The sequence below is a fragment of the Rhinatrema bivittatum genome, chromosome 19, assembly GCF_901001135.1.
Source record: "Rhinatrema bivittatum chromosome 19, aRhiBiv1.1, whole genome shotgun sequence".
NCBI lineage: Eukaryota > Metazoa > Chordata > Amphibia > Gymnophiona > Rhinatrematidae > Rhinatrema > Rhinatrema bivittatum.
This window is the reverse complement of record NC_042633.1, coordinates 43836706-43859607: the sequence shown is the minus strand read 5'-3', so window position 1 is coordinate 43859607 and position 22902 is coordinate 43836706. Positions and strand designations below refer to the sequence as shown.

General features: G+C 50.7%; 1 protein-coding gene across 1 annotated transcript in view; it reads right to left on the bottom strand.

Moving 5' to 3' along the window:
• The window catches only part of RFX1 (regulatory factor X1), an 85598-nt gene that overhangs the window by 41868 nt on the left and 20828 nt on the right, over window positions 1-22902 (bottom strand). Inside the window, 5 exon segments of the mRNA XM_029585711.1 lie at window positions 1712-1807; window positions 2618-2701; window positions 10937-11046; window positions 18957-19005; window positions 19007-19208. Coding sequence (XP_029441571.1) covers window positions 1712-1807; window positions 2618-2701; window positions 10937-11046; window positions 18957-19005; window positions 19007-19208 — 541 coding nt within the window.

Sequence of the window (22902 nt, the reverse complement as noted above, 5' to 3'; positions counted from 1 at the left end):
CCCATTGTTGGAAGATCGAGTTTGCTACTGAGGGGTTGAGAGACCACTTGTGTGGTTGAAAGGTGCGACTCAGCTTGTCTGCCAACACATTGTCCACTCCCGGCAAGTAGGTGGTCCTGAGGTACATCGAGTGGGAGAGGGCCTCCGCCCATATCTGCGCAGCTTCCTGACACAGAAGGTAGGAGCCCGTCCCTCCCTGATTGTTGATGTACCACATGGCCACCTGGTTGTCCGTCTGGATCAGGATGACTTGATTGGAGAGGCGATCCTGAAATACCCTGAGAGCATATCTGATTGCTCGTAGCTCCAGGAAATTTATTTGGTGTTTGGCTTCCTCTGGAGACCTCTTCTTCTAGTTGCACCCAGAGTGGATTTAGGGACTATCCCATAGAAAAGACTGCACGCCTGCACTTTAAAATCGGCTTCCATCAGGAAAGAGATCAGTGCTGCCTGCAAACTGGTGTCCCTGCAGCTGTCCTGCTGATGTTCTTCACTCCTGCAGAGCCTCTTTCTCTGGCTCCATTTGCCCCAGAATCATCCATCTCTAAATAGGAGCGGCACGGGTTAGGCAAAGCTGCTTCTGAGTCCCACACAATTTGCAGAGCAGGATACTCACCACCGCAGCCAGGACCGAAGAGGATAAGAGTTTAAACTCACCCTGCGATGTGAGCACTGCTTCAGGCAGCCACCTTCCTGCCTGACTGCTGCCTCTAGCTCCTCTCTTTGGCCTTTATTTTATTATTTTTTTTTAACTTTATTGCACTACCGATGCAGGGCCTTAGAATTTTTTTTTTCTTTTAAACAGGAAAGACCACCTAGACCCCGTCTGGGAAAGGGATACCAAGTGTTAAGAAAACTGATAACCTCCTGGCTCCAGCTACACACAGCTGAGGGAGGGAATGTAGGATTTCACCTCAGGTGCCACCTACTCCAAATTCTAGATCCTTAGCCCAAAGACTGTGCTCAACTTTCTCCTCCAGAGCTTCCTACAAGGTGCAATTCACCTAGTCTAAGCAGGCCTTAGCACACAGCACAGGATACTCGTCTACCATCTGCTGCATACAGAGAACACCCGCGGGCTTGATGCTTATAAGGGGAGCCATCAACAAATCTGCCACTCTCTGTCTCCACCTGCTGGTCAGTGGGCAAAATCCAATGGTCTGAACTGGTCTGGCTGGATGAAAGGAAAGCTACATAATCTGCCTGAAGTAAGGGGGTCCTTCTCCTCTCATGTAACCAGGTACCCTATCCCTCACCGGGTAAAGCGCACTGGGCTAAGGCCTGCACAGGCTGAGCCATACCCGACCCGTGAGAACAACGGGCACCTGCTGGTCTCCATGCATCTGCAGCCCCTGGACTTGTCCTGCTTTCGGGGCTGTGCTATTGGTCTGAACAGGGGATCTCTGAAACAACAAGAGGGTCCTTCAGTGTCTGGGAAGGAGAAAGAGAAGGGCAGGTCGTCTGCACAGCAAGCTAAGACGCTGTTTCTCCTATTACACAGAGCCTTCCGTCTGGGGACAGCCTGAACCTGCTCTTAGGAATGGAGAACAGACCCTCTTCACCAGAGTTCAGTGCACAACACATCTTCTTTCAAAATGGCAGCTCTAAGTACCCTGGTGGAGCTCCAGCATCCTGAGGCTGCTCAGGGCCCAGGGCCGCAGTGAGTACTGTGCTGAAGAGCTATGCAAGACGTGACGCTGAAGCCACCCACCTCAGGAGGAGAATGAACTTGCTGTGGCAGGGCATGCACTGTTAGAGCCAGCTGTGCTCCCTTCCCAGCCTGGGATGTGCTCTGCACCACTAGACGCTGCAAAACACAGAAAACACCATGCACAGCTTATTAACCAAGGAGGCCCCCCTAAGCACCTGGACACAGTAGAGTAGGAACAGACGTGGTTCACTGACCCTACTAATCCATCCTCATTCATACACAGGGATCAACAAAATTCCTAACCAATAGCAACAAATTCGTTTCTGTACAATAAAAGCAGTCCAGAATCTTTCTTTTTCTAAAGCTTTGTTGCAGAAACCATGCAGGGAGAGCTCGGGCCACACAGCAGAGGAAAAACACGTCCTCAGTAATTCAGTCTCGGGTGATGCTGCAGAGTTTGCTTGCAACTGGCCACAGAAAATGCAGCTCCTGGGCAGGTTCTGCCCCATGTCAAGCCACAGGCTCACTTGAATCAAACAGCTTTTAGTTCTATCATTAAAAAAATAATAATTCCTAAGAAATCGGGTTCCATTTTGTTGATCCCCATGCATCCCAGTGCTGTACTGAGATGGCCAGCGATGCTGAGCTTACCCAGGTGTGCTCCCACATACTGATGCTCCCTCAGCAATGCTTGCCAGAGTGTGGCAGGATCCTGCCCCCTACTGTAACCTGCTCCAGCTCTGGGAGAGCAGACACATGGCAGATTCTCATGCTGATGAAATCTAAGTTTGCAGACTGCAGGGACTGGGCCGGCAGCCCCTGCTCTGCTATCGTAAACATGAAGACAAGATGATGACATTACATACACATGCAAAAGAGTCATGCACAGCAACTACACAGAGTGATCTAATGGGAACATGGACAAGAACCCAGGCTCCTCCTGGGACACAGCAGACACACACATACTTGGTGAGGTACTTGCACTCCTGTGAGCTGCAGAGGGGACACTATAGTTCCTTTAGGCTGGACACTAGCCTGGACCAACAGCCTCTGTGCACCGAAACACCAAAAGGAAAATTAGTTTCTTACCTGATAATTTTCGTTCCTGTAGTACCAAGGATCAGTCCAGGACACCTGGGTTGTGACTCCGCACCAGTAGATGGAGACAGACTAAAACTTGTGGGCGGAGCCATATATGCCCCTGTGTCAGTCACAGCCCCTCAGTCATACGGAATGTCAAAGTAGAACACAACCAGAGAACTAAACTATCTATAAACCGCTAATAGAACGGGGAAAGAAATACCCCTCCTGGAAACGGACTCTCCAATCGAGAGAGCCAAACAAGCGGAACAGAGTAATTCAGAACAAAGAGCGGACTCTCCATTACTTCAGCGCAGCACTGCGGGCGGGATCCTGGACTGATCCTTGGTACTACAGGAACGAAAATTATCAGGTAAGAAACTAATTTTCCTTTCCCTGTACGTACCAGGATCAGTCCAGGACACCTGGGATGTACCAGAGCAACCTACTGAGGGTGGGAAGCAGAGAGTCCCGCTCGGAGTACCCTCTCTCCAAACCCTCCGGATTCGGTAGCCCGGACATCCAACCGGCAATGCCTGATAAAGGCATGCAACGACTTCCAGGCAGCCGCCCTGCAAATCTCTTGAGGCGACACCTGAGAAGCTTCCGCCCAAGACGCTGCTTGAGATCGAGTCGAGTGAGCCCGCAGCCCCACGGGAAGAGGTTTTCCCCCGCACCAAGTACGCCGAACTGATGGCCTCCTTGAGCCAACGAGCGATCGTTGTGCGGGACGCTGCAGCTCCTTTCTTTGGTCCAGAGAACAGGACAAACAGATGATCTGTGACCCGAAACGGATTAGTGACCTCCCGATATCGGAGAAGGGATCTCCGTACGTCAAGCTTCCGTAACTCCCTCTCTTCTGGAACAGAGGACTCTCTGCACGCAAAAGCGGGCAACTCCACCGATTGATTTACGTGAGACGACGAGACCACTTTCGGAAGAAAGGAAGGAACCGTCCGTAAGGAAACCCCCGAATCAGAGATACGCAAGGAAGTTACAGGACAGGGCCTGTAACTCGGAAACACGCCGTGCCGAGGCAATCGCCACCAAGAATGCCGTTTTTAAAGTGAGATCCTTAAGAGTTGCGCGTTTCAAGGGCTCAAACGGCGCCGTGCATAGAGCGGAGAGAACCCAATTGAGGTTCCAAGCCGGACAAGGAAGACGTAACGGGGGGCGAAGGTGCTTAGCACCCCGAAGGAAACGAGCAATATCCGGGTGAAGCGCCAGAGACGTACCACGGACCTTACCTCGCAAACACCCCAGCGCCGCCACTTGGACCCGTAGGGAACTGCATGCCAGACCTTTGGCCAGACCCGCCTGGAGGAACGCCAGAACATCAGAGACGGAAGCCGAAGTGGGGTCCACCCCACGCTGCACGCACCAGTTCTCAAAGACCACCCAGACACGGACGTAGGCCAAGGACGTCGACTGCGTCCTGGAACGCAGTAGCGTGGCCACCACCGCATCTGAATAACCTTTTCTCTTCAGTCGATTCCTCTCAAAAGCCATGCCGCGAGACAGAAGTGATCCGCATCCTCCAAACAGACGGGGCCCTGATGGAGCAGGGCCGCCCTTCCCTGGAACCGAAGGGGTGCCGCTACTGCCAGTTGTACGAGGTCTGCGAACCACGGCCGGCGAGGCCACTCCGGTGCCACCAAGATCAAGTTGGCCGGATGTAACTCTATGCGCCGTAGAATCTTGCCGATCATCGGCCACGGGGGAAACACGTAGAGCAGCACATCCGTCGGCCAGGGAAGCACCAACGCATCGACGCCTTCTGCCCCCCGCTCTCGACGTCGACTGTAAAATCGCGGGGCCTTCGCGTTGTGCCACGTGGCCATCAGATCCATGTGGGGCACACCCCACGTTTCGCAAATGAGAAGAAACGCTTCGTCCCCCAGCTCCCACTCTCCGGGATCCAGACGATGACGGCTGAGATAGTCCGCCTGCACGTTGTCGACTCCCGCAGTGTGAGACGCAGCGAGGTTGCTGAGATGCACGTTGTCGACTCCCGCAATGTGAAACGCTGCGAGGTTGCTGAGATGTTGCTCCGACCAGGCCATCAAGCGCTGAGCTTCTTCCGCCACCTGGGGGCTCCTGGTCCCGCCCTGGCGGTTGATGTAGGCCACGGTGGTCGCATTGTCCGATAGCACTCGGACTGCCTTTCCCCGCAGCAACGGTAGGAAGGCTTGCAGGGCCAGATGGACCGCTCTGGTCTCTAGGCGATTGATAGACCACTGGGCTTGCAACGCTGACCATAGGCCTTGGACCGAGCTCCGCAGGCAGACCGCTCCCCAACCGGAAAGGCTGGCATCCGTGGTCACCACTGTCCAATTGTGCACCCGAAGAGAGACTCCAGAGGACAGACGACTGGGATCCAGCCACCAGAGCAGGCTGGACCTCGCGTGGCCCGCTAGAGGAAGCGGTAGATGGAATCCCTCCGAGACCGGCTTCCAGCGGGATAGTAAGGATGACTGTAAAGGTCGCAGATGAGCGAATGCCCAGGGAGGCAGCGCCAGCGTTGAAGCCATAGGCCCTAGGACCGTAAGGTAGTCGCAGACCGCGGTTGGCGGAGAGACAATAAGCGCCGTACTTGGGCTTGCAGTTTGCACACCCGGTCGTGCGATAGGAACACCGTGCCCTGCTTCGTGTCGAAAACAGCTCCCAGATATTCCAAGGTCTGCGTGGGTGTCAGATGACTCTTGCTGAAGTTGACCACCCATCCTAGGGACTGCAGAAGAAGTAGGACCCTGGCCACTACCACCTGACACTGATCCTCGGACTGCGCCCAAACCAACCAGTCGTCCAGGCACGGATGGACCAGGAGACCTTCCCGGCGCAGCTGCGCCGCCACCACGACCATTACCTTCGGGAATGTACGGGGGGCCGTCGCGAGCCCAAACGGGAGTGCTCGAACTGAAAATGCCATCCTAGAATGCAGAACCGGAGAAAGCGTTGGAACGACGGCAGACTGCCTATGAGAAGATACGCCTCCGAGAGGTCCAGGGAGGCTAGGAACTCGCCGGGCCGTACCACGGCGATGACTGAACGAATCGTCTCCAGTTCGAAGTGAGGAACGCGAAAACAGCGGTTTACCCCTTAGAGATCCAAAATTGGTCCGGACGTGCCGTCTTTCTTTGGGACGATGAAGTAAATGGAGTAACGCCCCTCGTGTTGGCTGACCGGGCCGGGGGAAATAGCACCCAAGCTTTCCAAGCGTTGGATGGTGTCTAGCACCGTCGCCTTCTTTTTGGGGCCTTGCAGGGTGAGACAAGGAACTTGTCCACTGGGGTACGAGCCAAATCTAACGCGTAGCCGTGTCTTATCACATTGAGGACCCACCGGTCCGACGTTACACCGGCCCATCTCCCGTAAAAATGACAGCAACCGCGCCCCGACGTTGGGGACGGCGAGCTGAGGCCGCGGTGGGAGGTGGGCCGACCAGCTTTCATTGCGAAGACTTGGCCCCTGTGATCGCCTTGTCTTCCGAAACGCTTCCCCCGAAAGGAACTGCCGCTGCCACTGCGGGGTACGGAAGGAGGAAGACCTATACGATTGTCGGAGGCGCCTCGCTGACCCTGGCGAGATCATAGCTCTGGCGGCCGCCCGGAGCAAGTCATAGAAAGCATCTGCGGCAATCCGCCTGCCGCGCCTTCTCCTCCGACCGATCCGCGATGGCCTGGAACACCCGAGCCCCACGGAACCCAACACGCAGCGCAAGCGACTACAAATCAAGGCCGACCCCTGAAAACACTTGCTCCAGCTGGAGTTCCCTCCTCCTATCCTGGATATCCGTGAGAGCGGTCGCTCCTGTAACCGGGACCATTGACCTTTCAGGTTCCGCCGACACCACTGCATCCACCCTGGGAACCCGAAGAAGCTCCAGGGTATCTTCTGGCAATGGATACAACTTGTCCACGGCTTTACTCACTTTCAGGTCCAGCTCCGGGGAATCCCCTTCCCGGAAAATATATCCGCAGCCGAACAGAGGAACGGGAAGGCCACCGCTGGGCCGGAGAGCTGGAAAAGACCGGATCCAGCCTGGCTCCCGGTCTAGACTCCACCTGTGGGGCCTCCACTCCCAATTCCTGCAGGATGGCCCGAATAAGGGGAGCCAACGCCTCCCTCCGGAACGAGCGGACTACCCTGGGGTCATCTCCATCCACTGCTGTACCTGTGCTGGTACCTGGCAGGCCTGACCCCTCTACCTCCGGCTCATCAGCGCCCCCCCAGCCGGGGCTGCGTCCGGGGCTGTGTCCTCCGAACAGAAGGACCCGGAGTCCTTCTCCTGCGGTCTGCTCCGCACCGGGCACTTCTGCTTTGGAGGGTCGGAGGGCTCCTGAGTCCGTCTCCTGCGGTCTGCCCCGTACCGGGCACTTCAGCTTTGGAGGGTCGGAGGGCTCCTGAGTCCGTCTCCTGCGGTCTGCCCCGCACCGGACATTACTGCTTTGGAGGATCGGAGGGCTTCCCAGATCCTTTTCCAGCTTTCCCCCTCTGCTGCCTAGATCTTTTGCCCTTCAGGACCGTCCGTAAAAGGAACGCGAAAACCGAAGAAAGAAGGCCTCCGAAACATAGGAGGCCCCCTCCGCACTGACCTCAACCAGAGAAGCAGCCCCTCCACCCCGGGGAGGCCCCCCCGGGGGCTCGCTGCTGCGGGAAAAACGCCGGAGGGAGACCTCCATTTGCTAAGACCTGTCTCGTGGTCTGGACAAACTGCAGCTAAAATGGCCGCCGTTCCCGCGCACGGAACAGCAGCGCTATCCCTGCCTGCTCGTTGCAGGGCGGCCCCGACGCTGACCGCAAACAAGGTACCCCGACCTGACTCTGACCGCCCCTATACAGGCGTGCGCGGCAGGAGGCTCCACGTGGCATCCCCCCCGCGACCGGCAAGTGCCCAGGGATCTCCACTAAAGTCAACCCCCCCCCCGGAACGAAGCCGCGAAGGACGGAGAGCCGGCGAGGCGAAGAAGCCGCACAACAAAACAAAACAGACCTTTTTCTTTTTTTTTTTTTTTTTTTTTTTTTTTTACTACTTGCGATTGCCGCTTGGACGCTGTCCCTGGTCCTGACCTGCCTGCTCCAGCGGGGGTGAGTGAACCGGGCTCCCCGGTGTCACCCCCGACGCTGCTGCCAGCAAGGGCCAGGTCCTCGACCCTCAGCAGCGGCCTCTACCAGGGGGGGATGGTCCCCTCAGAACCTCCCAACCCCCCTGGGAGGCTCTCAGGACGAGGGAGTCTTCTTTCTTCAGATGAACAAAGGCCAAAACTAAATTCTTCTTTACTTAGAAGAAAAAAATTGCCCAAAACCAAAATAAAGAAGGAAAAATTCCAGAAAACCTGACTAACTACCAGAATCAGTGCAGGCAGAGGCTGTGACCGGACCTGCACCACCTACTGGAGACAGAGTAAGACTGAGGGGCTGTGACTGACACAGGGGCTTATATATGGCTCCGCCCACAAGTTTTAGTCTGTCTCCATCTACTGGTGCGGAGTCACAACCCAGGTGTCCTGGACTGATCCTGGTACGTACAGGGAAATCTGAGTTACAGAAGCATGAGCACCAGCTGCCATATGTGAGAGCAATGGTGCATGGGAAAGGAAAGGAGAAATGCTGACAGTTCTCTTCCAGCTTAACTGGAACCAACCACTATAAGCCTGGTTTCATACCGTCCCCCTCCCTAGTTACCCAGTGACAGTCTGTCTTGCCAGGGGCCAGATACTGCAGCTCCCTCCCCAAGCCTGGCACTATATTCACAGTGGCTGACACGGGCCCTGTGAAGACCACCTCCACACCCTACTTTCTCCTGACCAGCCCAGAAAACAGAAGCCAGGCTGAGAAATTGAACTCTGATCTCATGCACCCTCCCTCCACCCCCACCCAGCTCTGCCAATGCACCTCACTCCTGCCCTGCACCACCTCCTGCTATTCCAGTACTGAGACCCTCACACACACACAGCTCTGCCAATGCACCTCACTCCCGCCCTGCAGCACCTCCTGCTATTCCAGTACTGAGACCCTCACACACAGCTCTGCCAATGCATCTCACTCCTGCCCTGCAGCACCCCCTGCTATTCCAGTACTGAGACCCTCACACACAGCTCTGCCAATGCACCTCACTCCTGCCCTGCAGCACATCCTGCTATTCCAGTACTGAGACCCTCACACACACAGCTCTGCCAATGCTCCTCACTCCTGCCCTGCAGCACCTCCTGCTATTCCAGTACTGAGACCCTCACACACAGCTCTACCAATGCACCTCACTCCTGCCCTGCAGCACCCCCTGCTATTCCAGTACTGAGACCCTCACACACACACAGCTCTGCCAATGCACCTCACTCCTGCCCTGCAGCACCCCCTGCTATTCCAGTACTGAGACCCTCACACACAGCTCTGCCAATGCACCTCACTCCTGCCCTGCAGCACTCCCTGCTATTCCAGTACTGAGACCCTCACACACACAGCTCTGCCAATGCTCCTCACTCCTGCCCTGCAGCACCTCCTGCTATTCCAGTACTGAGACCCTCACACACAGCTCTGCCAATGCACCTCACTCCTGCCCTGCAGCACTCCCTGCTATTCCAGTACTGAGACCCTCACACACACACAGCTCTGCCAATGCACCTCACTCCTGCCCTGCAGCACCCCCTGCTATTCCAGTACTGAGACCCTCACACACAGCTCTGCCAATGCACCTCACTCCTGCCCTGCAGCACTCCCTGCTATTCCAGTACTGAGACCCTCACACACAGCTCTGCCAATGCACCTCACTCCTGCCCAGCAGCACCCCCTGCTATTCCAGTACTGAGACCCTCACACACACACTCTGCCAATGCACCTCACTCCTGCCCTGCAGCACCCCCTGCTATTCCAGTACTGAGACCCTCACACACAGCTCTGCCAATGCACCTCACTCCTGCCCTGCAGCACCCCCTGCTATTCCAGTACTGAGACCCTCACACACAGCTCTGCCAATGCACCTCACTCCTGCCCTGCACCACCTCCTGCTATTCCAGTACTGAGACCCTCACACACAGCTCTACCAATGCACCTCACTCCTTCCCTGCAGCACCCCCTGCTATTCCAGTACTGAGACCCTCACACACACACAGCTCTGCCAATGCACCTCACTCCTGCCCTGCAGCACCTCCTGCTATTCCAGTACTGAGACCCTCACACACACACAGCTCTGCCAATGCACCTGCCCTGCACCACCTCCTGCTATTCCAGTACTGAGACCCTCACACACACACACAGCTCTGCCAATGCACCTCACTCTTGCCCTGCAGCACCCCCTGCTATTCCAGTACTGAGACCCTCACACACAGCTCTGCCAATGCACCTCACTCCTGCCCTGCAGCACCTCCTGCTATTCCAGTACTGAGACCCTCACACACAGCTCTGCCAATGCACCTCACTCCTGCCCTGCAGCACCCCCTGCTATTCCAGTACTGAGACCCTCACATACAGCTCTACCAATGCACCTCACTCCTGCCCTGCAGCACCTCCTGCTATTCCAGTACTGAGACCCTCACACACACAGAGCTCTGCCAATGCACCTCACTCCTGCCCTGCAGCACCTCCTGCTATTCCAGTACTGAGACCCTCACACACACACACAGCTCTGCCAATGCACCTCACTCCTGCCCTGCAGCACCTCCTGCTATTCCAGTACTGAGACCCTCACACACAGCTCTGCCAATGCACCTCACTCCTGCCCTGCAGCACCTCCTGCTATTCCAGTACTGAGACCCTCACACACACACAGCTCTGCCAATGCACCTCACTCCTGCCCTGCAGCACCCCCTGCTATTCCAGTACTGAGACCCTCACACACACACAGCTCTGCCAATGCACCTCACTCCTGCCCTGCACCACCTCCTGCTATTCCAGTACTGAGACCCTCACACACAGCTCTGCCAATGCACCTGCCCTGCACCACCTCCTGCTATTCCAGTACTGAGACCCTCACACACACACAGCTCTGCCAATGCACCTGCCCAGCAGCACCCCCTGCTATTCCAGTACTGAGACCCTCACACACAGCTCTGCCAATGCACCTCACTCTTGCCCTGCAGCACCCCGTGCTATTCTAGTACTGAGACCCTCACACACAGCTCTGCCAATGCACCTCCCCTCCTGCCCTGCAGCACCCCGTGCTATTCTAGTACCCTTCTCCTGCAGCCACAAGTTGTAGACAGAGCGTACCTGTTGTGCGGCCTGGACTTGTTGAACGACCTGTGTTGGCACACCAACCTGTGCAGCTGTCGGACCTGGGCTGGACTCTGAGACCGAATCGCTAGGTCTCAAGGGACCATCTAGACAGAGGGTGAAAGCAGAAAGGACATGAAAAGTGGTTTCAGCATCTCACCAGATCTTATCCGACACTGGAATACATGCATGCACTCATTACTAGATCAAACACAAATCATTCAAAATGTGTCCAATCTTCCACCTTGGCTCGGTGATTGGTGACTGGGGAAAGCCCAGCCCAACAATCAGCAATGTCCTGACCTGAGTGGATCAGTAAAGCTTGCATATTGTTTAGGCAGGAGAATAATTCTGTGCTGTGGCCTTTTCTTTACAGCTGCTTTATACTCTCCTCATTTTTCTTTGCTTCCTTCCACTTTTTCTTATTTTGTAATGATTACCAATATATGTGGTGATTATATATCGTTTCTGATATATTCTATTTCTTTGTTACTTGCATTTAAAACTCTGGACAAAGCTTTGATTTATAAATGCAAGTAAATAAATATTTAAATAAAATTAGCAACGTCACGTGTTCAGGCCCTCTGCAGACCCCAGAGGGCCGCGTGAGCGCACCCCACTGAGGTGCTTGATCACATGGTGTGTGCAGAGCTGCTACCGCAGGTGATCTGATCGCCCAATCACTTCTTCCTTTGGGAACAGGAACTGTAACAGAGAACAAATCTGTGAGAACAGGAGCTGAGGCAGCTTAAGGGCCTCCTGCTTGGGAACTTCCCGGACCTGTGCCAAATCACTGATCACGTTCCCTTCGTCACGATTAGGATGTTTCGGAAAGACAAAAATGTGCGTCTGTCTGTCGAAGGAGCTGTCTAGCCCCTGGGGCTGAAAAGCAGTGAAATGATTTATCGGCCATTCTGCTTTCTTGTCCCGTAGTGGAAATCACAGCATCTGTGTGACTGGAGAAATGAGAGCTCATCACAGCCCCAGTTACAAGAAGTAAACCCCGGGCAGTTTCAATGCCCTGCCCTTGTTGGATAATGCAATGCCTCGGCCTAGGCTGGACCTGCGGGGAGACATTACAAAGAATTCCTGAACTGGGCCCCGCTTTGGAGAAACAGCAGACCGGGCAATATTTTTCTAAAATAGTGAGTGATGGAAGAGAAGGAAGTGTCTGAGCAATGCCAGGGACGTGGCAGATAGCGTGAGGTCTACCCCCGCTTACTGCGGGCTGGGCACAGTGCACTCGCCGTTGGTTTCTCGTGAGTTTATGTTGTTCTGGGAAAAGCAGGTTAGAGAATTCTTCCAGAGAAGGGGCCCATGGCAGCATAATGAGATCAGATTTTTGTTGAAGCACGTGAGCGAAGGTAAAATACAAAGAAGCTGATCTTCAGGTGGCCCCCGAGCACTTAAGATCAGCAGCTGAAACCTAGGCGGAGATCCTAGGCTCATTCTGAGCCATACAAAATTGCAGCTGAGAATAACCCTAACTGCAGGCAGCCAAAACAGCGAGCTGTAGCTGAAAATCCCTGCTGGACAGCTAAATCTCTGCCTACCCCGGGAACACAGCAGGGGCTGGCTATCTTTTCAGTTGCTAAATTTGGCTGCTGCGAGAGGGAAAATGTATCTCCTGTGAGATCTGGCCATCCAACTCCCTCATGAGGCAACTAGATCCCAGTGAAGATTAAGAGCCAGTTCGGAAAGATCTGCCGAGGGGGTGAGATCATCACTTTAGGCTTTCAGTTGGAGAGGTTATAAATCAGGCCCTTGGAGCCGTCTCTTGTGAATCTAGGAAGGTTTTAAAGGCAGATGTTTAACCAGAAGTTAAGCCAGTTGAAGCTTCTGAAAGCTTTTCTCCCACTCTCCATCTACAGAGGAAAAGCTTAGTCAGTCAGACCCTAACGCCTTCTCTCACTCTTTGAAGAAAAGTAAAAATAATTTGGCAGCCAGTAAGTCTGCAGGTCTTCTGGAATAGCCCACCTGCTACTTATGTGCAGGATATAGAAAGCAAAGACAGGCTGGTTAACTTGCAACCACCAAGAGACCCCCAAACCACCTCGTAAAGGTTCAGTAGGGAAAAACGATCTCAGATATCCGTGGAATAGCAGACAAAGTTCTCATTTAAAGCAAGAGATTAGAACTGTTTACAGTGAGACAGACGATTTCTATAATCACAAGTGACATTTCAAAAAACCAAAACCAAAAGAAAGACAAATCTATAACTGCAGCCAAAAGAAAGAGAAAACTGGACTTAAACGAGGAGAATCTCTGCAACATGCGATCCCTGATAAAACACAAAACATACTTACGATGATAGGAAGCAGTGAAAAGACAATCATAAAACATGGTGCTGGCACTGAGCGGCTAGCAGAGGCTGCTCCCTTTATACCTGGGGACCTTGGAGAGCTAATCCCCCAACAAATGCAGGCTAGAAGCAAGACACCTGCACACAGCAGGCAGGGGCAGGCGAAAGGCTGCAGTCATTCAGGATCAGAGGCTACGGCTTCCCTTCCCATCAGAAGCAGCAGCAGAGATAGCTAGAGCAGCACCCTGCTAGTTACAGAAGTACCAGTGCTAGTTAGAGCAGTACCAGTGCTAGCAGTGCTAGTTAGAGCAGCACCCTGCTAGTTACAGCAGCACCAGTGCTAGTTAGAGCAGTACCCCTGCTAATTATAGCAGTACCAGTGCTAGCAGTGCTAGTTAGAGCAGCACCCTGCTAGTTACAGAAGTACCAGTGCTAGTTAGAGCAGTACCAGTGCTAGCAGTGCTAGTTAGAGCAGCACCCTGCTAGTAACAGCAGTACCAGTGCTAGTTAGAGCAGTACCCTGCTAATTATAGCAGTACCAGTGCTAGCAGTGCTAGTTACAGCAGTACCAGTGCTAGTTAGAGCAGTACCAGTGCTAGCATTGCTAGTTAGAGCAACACCCTGCTACTTAGAGCAGTACCAGTGCTAGCAGTGCTAGTTAGAGCAGCACCCTGCTAGTTACAGCAGTACCAGTGCTAGTTAGAGCAGCACCCTGCTAATTATAGCAGTACCAGTGCTAGCAGTGCTAGTTAGAGCAGCACTCTGCTAGTTACAGCAGTACCAGTGCTAGCAGTGCTAGTTAGAGCAGCACCCTGCTAGTTACAGCAGTACCAGAGCTAGTTAGAGCAGCACCCTGCTAGTTACAGCAGTACCAGTGCTAGCAGTGCTACCTAGGGCAGCACCCTGCTAGTTACAGCAGTACCAGTGCTAGTTAGAGCAGCACCCTGCTAGTTACAGCATTACCAGTGCTAGTTAGAGCACCACCCTGCTAGTTACAGCAGTACCAGTGCTAGCAGTGCTAGTTAGAGCTGCACCCTGCTAGTTACAGCAGTACCAGAGCTAGTTAGAGCAGTACCCTGCTAGTTACAGCAGTACCAGTGCTAGCAGTGCTAGTTAGAGCAGCACCCTGCTAGTTATAGTGTTAATTATTGTAAGTACTTATTATAGTTTTAGCATTAGAATTTTAGTACTTATTTATTGTTATTTTACTGTGCTGATTTGTATTTTTAATTTTTAAATTAATGTGTGTGTTGTTTTTGCTTCTTATGTTTATTTATTGTAAACCAATATGATGGAACCCTGATATGTTGGTATATAAAGAATAATAAACTATAAACTACCAGTGATAGCAGTGCTAATTATAGTAGTACCAGTGCTAGAAGTGCTAGCTAGAGCAGCACCTTGTAAGTTACAGAAGTGCCAGCTACAGTGCTAGCTGCAGTAGCTAGAGCAGCACCAGTGCTAGTAATAGCACTAGTGCTAACTACAGTGCTAATACTGCTAGCTAGGGCAGCACCCTGCTAGTTATAGCAGTACCAGTGCTAGCAGTGCTAGCTAGAGCAGCACCCTGCTAGTTATAGCAGTACCAGTGCTAGCAGTGCTAGCTAGGGCAGCACCTGCTAGTTATAGCAGTACCAGTGCTAACAGTGCAAGTTAGAGCAGTACCCTGCTAGTTATAGCAGTACCAGTGCTAGCAGTGCTAACTAGAGCAGCACCCTGTAAGTTACATAAGTACCAGCACCAGTTACAGTGCTAGCTGCACTAGTTAGAGCAGTACCTGTGCTAGTAATAGCACCAGTGCTAACTACAATGCTAATACTGCTAGCTAGAGCAGCACCCTGCTAGTTATAGCAGTACCAGCGCCAGCTACAGTGCTAACTGCACTAGTTAGAGCAGCACCAGTGCTAGTAATAGCACCAGTGCCAACTACAGTGCTAGTACTACTAGTTAAAGAAGCATTTGTGCTAGTTATAACAATATGAATACTAGTTATAGCTATACCAGTACTAAGTACAGATATATCAATTCTAGCTAGAGATACATAAATATATCAGTACTAATTACAGTAGAACCAGTGCTAGTTATACAAGCACTGATGCTAATTAAAGCAGTATCAGTCATTATTAAATACAGTAACATATAGAAGATGATGGCAGGAAGAAACCCATTGGCCTCCCCAGTCATTCCTGCCCGTACTGAAAGGATATATACCAGTTGCCAGCCATAGAATGGGACCACTTGTAGGATCTCTCTCCTATTTCAGTATAGCTTTTATTGTCTTTCTCACAGGTTCTCTATCATCTTGAGCAGAAGAGCATACGAGATCCCATACTTAATCCAACACCGGACAGACCACCCCCCCCTCCATGACTCATCTTCAAGCTTTATAATGATCTAAACAGCTGCCAAAACTAGCTAGGCTGCTGCTGTCCAAGAACTAGGACAAGAACTGGAAAAGGGGAAACAAGAAAGATATCCAGGAGTAATCACCTAAGATGATCACCAGTGAATGTAAGAAATCGACCGGGAAAGCTAACAGTGTACTTAGTCACTGGGATAAATGGCACCCTAAGCAGATGGGAATCCTCTCTTTTGAAATTGCAATTGACCTGGGGGAAGGGTGACCCCTCTGATGATACAGCCAGCTTCTGGGGACGGTAAACTTCTAATGACACAGGATTGGCCACACAGGAGTTTACATCCACCGCCAAGAACACCAGCAAGATCCCACCTTGGCATATAATTTCCGACACCATGCCATTAAGAACATGGCATATTATTAAATCCTGGTTAAACTAGACATAGTGTTTGGGAGCCTACCATACTCCCATGGTTGGACAGCCATAGTGTTTATGGAGAAATGTATGCTTCTGATAATTTCCTTTTATTAAATCCCTGCCATGCCAATCTAGACAAATGGGTTATTTCCCCCTACCAGCAGATGGAGACAGAGGGCACAATTTTCTCTGTGACATCATCACTACTATGTTCATGTGGTGCAGCCCAAAACAAAGCTAGTTTCCATTTCATCCTGGCACACCAGTCCAGATAGATAAGATTGTCCCTCTACCAGCAGGAGGAGACAGAACACATACATAGCTTTCTCCATGACATCATCGCCAATATATAGAGGTAGTATAGCACAGAGAAACCCAGCATTCTCTGCTTCCAAAAAAAATGGTAGGCCAACTGGTTATGCAACAGGATTTCTTTTCGGCTTGGCTCCCACTGTAGGGATTTAGGCATTGGCTTGCATAAAAAGACTAGGCAGCTGGTTCTCCCAGGTTAGCGAGCCCATTTTGTGCTTCCCAGACTCAGTGAGGTTTCGGCTGAGCCTGGGGATGGTCCTCCTTCTAGGCACTTAAAAAAAAAGAATCTAGTACCAACAAACTTCACTTTTGAGGAAAAGTTTTTCTGTGTCTGTTCGGCCCTCCCCTTGCTCCTGGTCCATGTTGTGAGGTGCTTTAAAAGAAAGTACAATTTGAAGACCAGCTTCTTTCTTGGAGCACTGATAGAGCAGAGGCGATTTGTTTGCCAGCAAGGAAGAACTCCGCTAAATGCAGTGCAGGACTTTTCAGGCCTCACATCTCCAGAGGAGGATTTGTTTGGTTTCTTCAAGGCATGCACAGAGAAATCAGGCTGCAGGACCTGCGGATGTAAAGTGATCTGCGAAGGCCTCCCGTCTCCTATATGATGCTTATATCTGCAACGCAGATGTTCCTGGGGGAGACTTCAAAGGTTTTTGGGCAGCTACCTGAATTAACAGCAGTACTCGTGTCATCGCATTTTGAAGGCAGATTAGGTGAGGCCTCAGAGGTGCAGTTCTTGGTGGGGAAGGCCGCCATTTTGAGCCCCTCCAAGCAGCATACCTCTGGGTCATTGCAGGATTTTGGGTACCCTCTGGTGCTAGACTCTGTAGGTAGCTCAAGGCCTAAGGTCTCAGGAGGAGGCTTCTTGGTCCATCAACAGATTGGAGATCAGGGTGATAAGGCTAGCTCTTTTCCAGTTTCTTCCCCTGATAAAGGGAAAAGTGGTACTGGAGGACAAGTTCCAGGGTATAACCATACTGTGCAATTTCGAAAACCCACTAGTCTGAGCTTATGCACCAAGAAGGGAACCTGCCATTTTTCACTGGAGAGCACAACTCGCCCCTGCTGAATCAGCTGTCTCGGGTCTTGATTTTCTAGCCCCCCCCCCCCCCCCCCCCCCTGCCCAAGGACTGGTTCCCTCCCTTGAACCTGAATGGTTGGAAAGTCAACTACTTCCCATACCCTGTACCTTCTGGAATCTCCAAGCTGGCCTGGTAAAAAGCCAAGCCTTGTCCTCGGGAATGCCTCTGAGGCTTTGGCCTGCCCAGGTCCTTCACATTTACATGCATGCTCGTTTCCCCAGCAGTGTAGGGAAGCATCTTACATCCCCAGGAAGGGATGCAGTGTTAGTGCGAGTGTTTTACTGGGAAGCATGTGTGCAGGCAGTATTTGGGAGCGCCTCACGTTTCCATGATCAGATTGTAAGGGTGCTTTGAGAAGGTTTTCTATGAAGTCAGACTAATTTGGTGGCAGTAAAGAATGAAGATAATTACAGCACAATGAAATTACACTGATCAGACTTGTAAACTATTCAAGTCCATCGAAAGGCTAAAAAGTATGCTAAAGGTCAGCGCTAACTTCATTTCTGCCTTCTGGGCTCAATTTACAAGAAATTATATGACTTACAAAAATCCAGCCTTATTAACATATATGAGATAAAAGTATAATGCCAAACAGTTGGAAAATGTTATGCAAACAAACTAAACCATTAGGGAGTAAGTTTAGGGGAGGTGACATTTTAACTGATTGGAATGGCTTGGGAAATCTGAGCTAGGGGTTTACTTTGCATTGTTTGGTAAGCTACACTATGCTCCTATTATGAGATATCTTACAATAAAACAGAAAAATATTTGGGCTGTTGGTATTCGGTGTTTACTAGTGCCCACATCAGGATGCACTGCTTTTGCCACCAGCTGGATAGAAATGAAGGAATAGGATACCAGGCCCTATAATACCCTTTCAAGTGGAGAAACAGAGACTGCCAGAGTCCATTGGCTTCTGACGTTGTGGAAGGCAGGTACCAGATTACTATCACAGTTACTGAGCTTTCCTGCTTTCCAAAGCATGCTGAAATTTCATGCTTTCCAAAGCCTTGTAAACATTTTACATAAGTCACTTTGCCTCACTGTTTCTCTCCATAAAGCTAATTAGAAAAGCCTGATCTCTCTTTAAACAGATTTCTTACAGCTGCTTGTTTCATCCATGGCACAAGGAAAGGACACAGAAAGACTACAATGTCCCGCAGCTCAATTTGGGGCCTGGATGTGAAAGGAAAGGTCGGGGTTCCTTTGCATATACAATAAATGAATCTGGGAGGAAGAAACGTAAGTAAACTGAAAATAAAAAAAAATAAAAGAAGCTCCACAAATCAATCTGAAGCATCCGCCTTCAGTTGAGGGCAGTGTCTGTCCTGAGGCGGAATCCTTGCAAACTCAGAAGACTTCCAGCATCAGTAACAGACCTGCCCCAGAATCCTTAACCTGTCTTTTCTACCATACTAAGCAAGCCTATGCTAGACAGGAAATCTGGGTGTCTCAGGTCTGGTCAGCAGCAGTGACAGGGACAGCTTGGGCACCTTCTCTAAAGCATACAGAAAGAGACAGACAGTAGGCCTGCCAGTGCTCACCGGACACTGTTACCACAATGTACTGCTGAGGTGCCGCAACTGCTGGCGATGGCTGAGGCTGGGGGGGACTGGATCTCTGCCACGTACTGCTTCTGAGAGGACTGTGGTGGTGGTGGCTGCTGGGAGGCGCTTTGCAGTTCTGCTCCATACTGCTGTGGCGCTGCCTGTGGTGGTGGTGGCGGAGCAGCCTGTAGTTCTGTGACATAAGCCTGTGTTGCCATGTCAGCAGTGGGGGAGATGGTGATCTGCTTCCTTTAGTGGCAAAAAGAGAAGGAGACAGAAGAAACAAGAATGAATCCATTATAGCATGCCTGAAACATGTAGACAAGGCATCGTGCCTGGGAAAAGCAGGAAAGGGTATACACTGGCACTACATACAGGCATTATTCTTTCAGAAATAGCAACGCATACCACAAAGCATAAGGCAAAAAGTCCAAAGCAAAATAATCACCTCTAGTACGGACAATTTTAACCATTTATATGGGTGAAAAGCGATTCACCTCCTCAGAGTGGATAAAAGGTATGCACAGGGTTCACAATGCACAAACTGTCAGCTGCATTAAAGAGGGGACGCTCCAGAGGGGGAACACAACAGCAGGCAAACTTGGCATCTATATGGGGGCTTGAGCGTGCGTCCTTTTCACTTGTAAATGTTTGAAGGGAAACCAAGTAGTTTTGCTTTGCAAAAGTGGCTAGAAAATGTGTGCAGTAAAAAGGACCTCATACAATCTTCAAAGCCATTTACACGGTGAACATCGCTCTCCCTCAATCCAGCTGAATGTCCATACGGGCTTATGCGACAGTTTGGGGTGCGTTCGGAAGATCACCTGCATAGGCTGTATTTTAAAATCCTCGTGCGCGATTTTCCAGGTGCAAAACTTAAAGCAGCATTGGGAAAGTACACAAGTAAATCCAATGCAGAGTCCACAGACTTTACATTAAAGCGGACAGTTTGGAAATTGTGCACAGAATATTACAAAACCTCTAGGATGAAAACCAGTGACAGGGCATCATTTAAACTCGGCCCTGGAAGAAGGCGAGATCTTACTACTGGGCTAATGCATTCATCCGGGCCTCTGCTCTAGAAAGCTCATCACAGATGGACTGTTAGTCCAGTAAAAAGGTCTGGCCTAAACAGTCTGCAACTTGGCATCGAGCCTTACTTCTACACATTCAATGGAAGGCCCCAATCCGAGGTCTATATTCAAAAGGTTTGTCAGAGTAAGTTCACGAGCTACCTGGATACATCTTATCTCTTATTTAAAAATAATGTATATGCCACCCATCTGTCTTCTGGGCAGGTAAATATCGTCCAAGCAAATTACTGCCTACACAAAAATGTAATCGCATAAGAGGAGGCAGGGTTAGCGGAGAGCACTGGTTTTCAGCACACTCTGGCTAAAGATAGGCAGACAAGTCAGGCTGGGGTGAAAGTTAAGCAGATAACTTTATGCGCCACGGAGCAGCTACCTCTGAACTACTGAATCCGTAGATTACTCCCCACTGCTTTTCTCAGTATTGTGCAATTCCATTTTTAGAAATCATATTGAGTCCTTCACCCCAGGTAAAGTGGCCTGACTCAGAACCATCTTCCTCAATCCAGCTAAAAGCGCATGGGGGCTTCCTCCGTGATCATCCTTTTAGCTAGGATTAAAAGGAGGTGTTCCCGCACATTTGCACCCCTGACCGGCCACCTCCACCACCCTCTTCTACCTCAACAATGAGAGAAAAGAGAGTCACATCATTGCCTTACATCAGGGATCTCTTAGGGCCTAATCTTCTAAAGGGAAAATGGTTTCTTCATCTGGTCCTTAAGCGCCATCAATTTTGGGGTAAGAAAAGGAAGTTTCCTTTGTCCGAGAGCTCCAGATGGCAGGATCCAGCTGACTATATAGGGGGAAAGAGTTTGCAGTGATGGAAGGATCTGACTTTACCATTTTTGGATTAGTTACCAATGTTACAGGAGCTCTTGATAACTTCATCCTGCATTTGGAAATCTGAAGCAGACAGACAGAGATGCAGAGGCAGGAAGAACACCTCTCCGGCTGTTTTCTCCTTCTCTAAAGCCCCTCTGCAATTAATTCCATTAAAGGCTCTCAGCAGAAGGCCACAGCGATTCTCCTTTCTGCTCCTGGTCAGATTCTTTGTCCTTCCTTATCTGCCATGATAGCTATCGTTTCCAGAAGCATCATGAGCTCAGCAGAACACGGCCCTTAATGGATGGCAGCCTAAAGCCAGACAAAACCTTTTGGCCATTTATGTTAATCCCAATGTCCCTGACGTTTTATGGTAAGCACATGGCAGCACTGAGTCACTCTATCTCCTCCCCAAGCTAACACAAAAACATACCACTAGCGACTGACCCAGCGCCAACTGCTGCTCTAACAAATCCTGTGACTCCAGGTGCGAGCTGCTGGATCCTACTCTGGACACAGATTCTAGGCCTCATTCATTTAAAAGACTTCCTTAGCCACACAACAGAACGTACATAACCAAAATGACAATTCATGCAGAAATAGCACACGTATGTAGTCTGAGTCACAATCTGCTGCTACATCATCTGACCAACTCAACAGGAGAAACACCATCCCCTCGTTATAAAATGTCAGCAGATTCCCATTTAGAAGCAACGAAAGTGTTGAATTTGGTGTCTATCGCTGTAGTGCAGTTTTAAAGAGCCACGTTTTGAATGCCTCTTTAAAGGTGCAAAGTATTTCCCGGCCCCAGGCCTGCCCTAAGTGAGGAAGGCCACTATTAGCTTAACGCAGAGAGCGCAGGGGAATGTACAGATGTAAAGTAGCACCCAGCCGTATAGACAATTTTGTGTATTAACACTTGCCACAGAATTGCAGGAAAGAAATTGTTCAGCTGCCTGCTACTGTTCCAATAATTCATACAGACCCACCCACCCAACCATCCCCCTGCTCTGTAGGGTTAGTATCAATCCCATGAGAGACATGGACCTCAGGCTTAAGTCAGGCTATGTTGCTTCTAATCTCAAACTTACTACGTGCACGTAGCAAAGCAAGCTTCCTTCTGGCGTTCCTAGGATGTAATATGGACAGGAGATGCTTTTTAATCAGGCCGGTGCTGCCCAATGCACAGGAACCTTTCTTCTCTCCCATTGCGTCTCTTGGATCTCTCCTTTACGTTTAGCCATTCCTTGGTCAGGGGCTCACTGAAGTTAACGTTTTTATGTTTCCCTTGCCACTTGCTTTCTCTTCTCTGCTGGTCCAGCTCTTTAAAGAGTTTTATCTGTTACATCTTCCCCAGGTTCTCACTCATTTCTTCTAATCTTTGGCACACTTATCCGATGGAAGCCATACCTTATCGCCATCTCAGTATTTGAGTCTGTATGGGAGGCCTAGTGAAGCAGCTCTATGGCCAGACACTGCCAGCACCACTGCTGCCCATACGGCTCAGCTGTGGGGCAGTCACACAGACTCACTGGTGCAAGAATAGTGTGCGCGATGGAAAATGGGTGGGGGCGAGAGAGAGAGTAAACCAAATGCTACAATAAGACATCCAGAGTTTCAAAAAGCCAAACAAGTGCACAGAAAGGAGAAATGCAGAGTTACTTATTCCTTTCCTTTATTCCTGCTACACCTGTCCAGGACATTGGGATTATGTTCCCTTCCAGCTGATGGGGGCAGAAACTGCTCTAGAAAATATATTTTGTGTGCACAAAAGTATCTTCTCCACATAAAACAATCTGCGCATACAACATGCTTTATATGCAATCTGCGATTTAGTACAGGATTGCAGCACCAAACATTTCCAGCATTAATCCTACCCACCTCTTTGCACTGGCGAGCAAGAGCTCATTCCGTACATGAACATGCAATTTAAATGGAGGCGTGCTAACCTGTGCACACAGAACTAACTCCTTGCTGCATCAGGGTCTGACAGGGAGAGAAAGGAAAGGAAGAGGAATGAAATTGTAAAA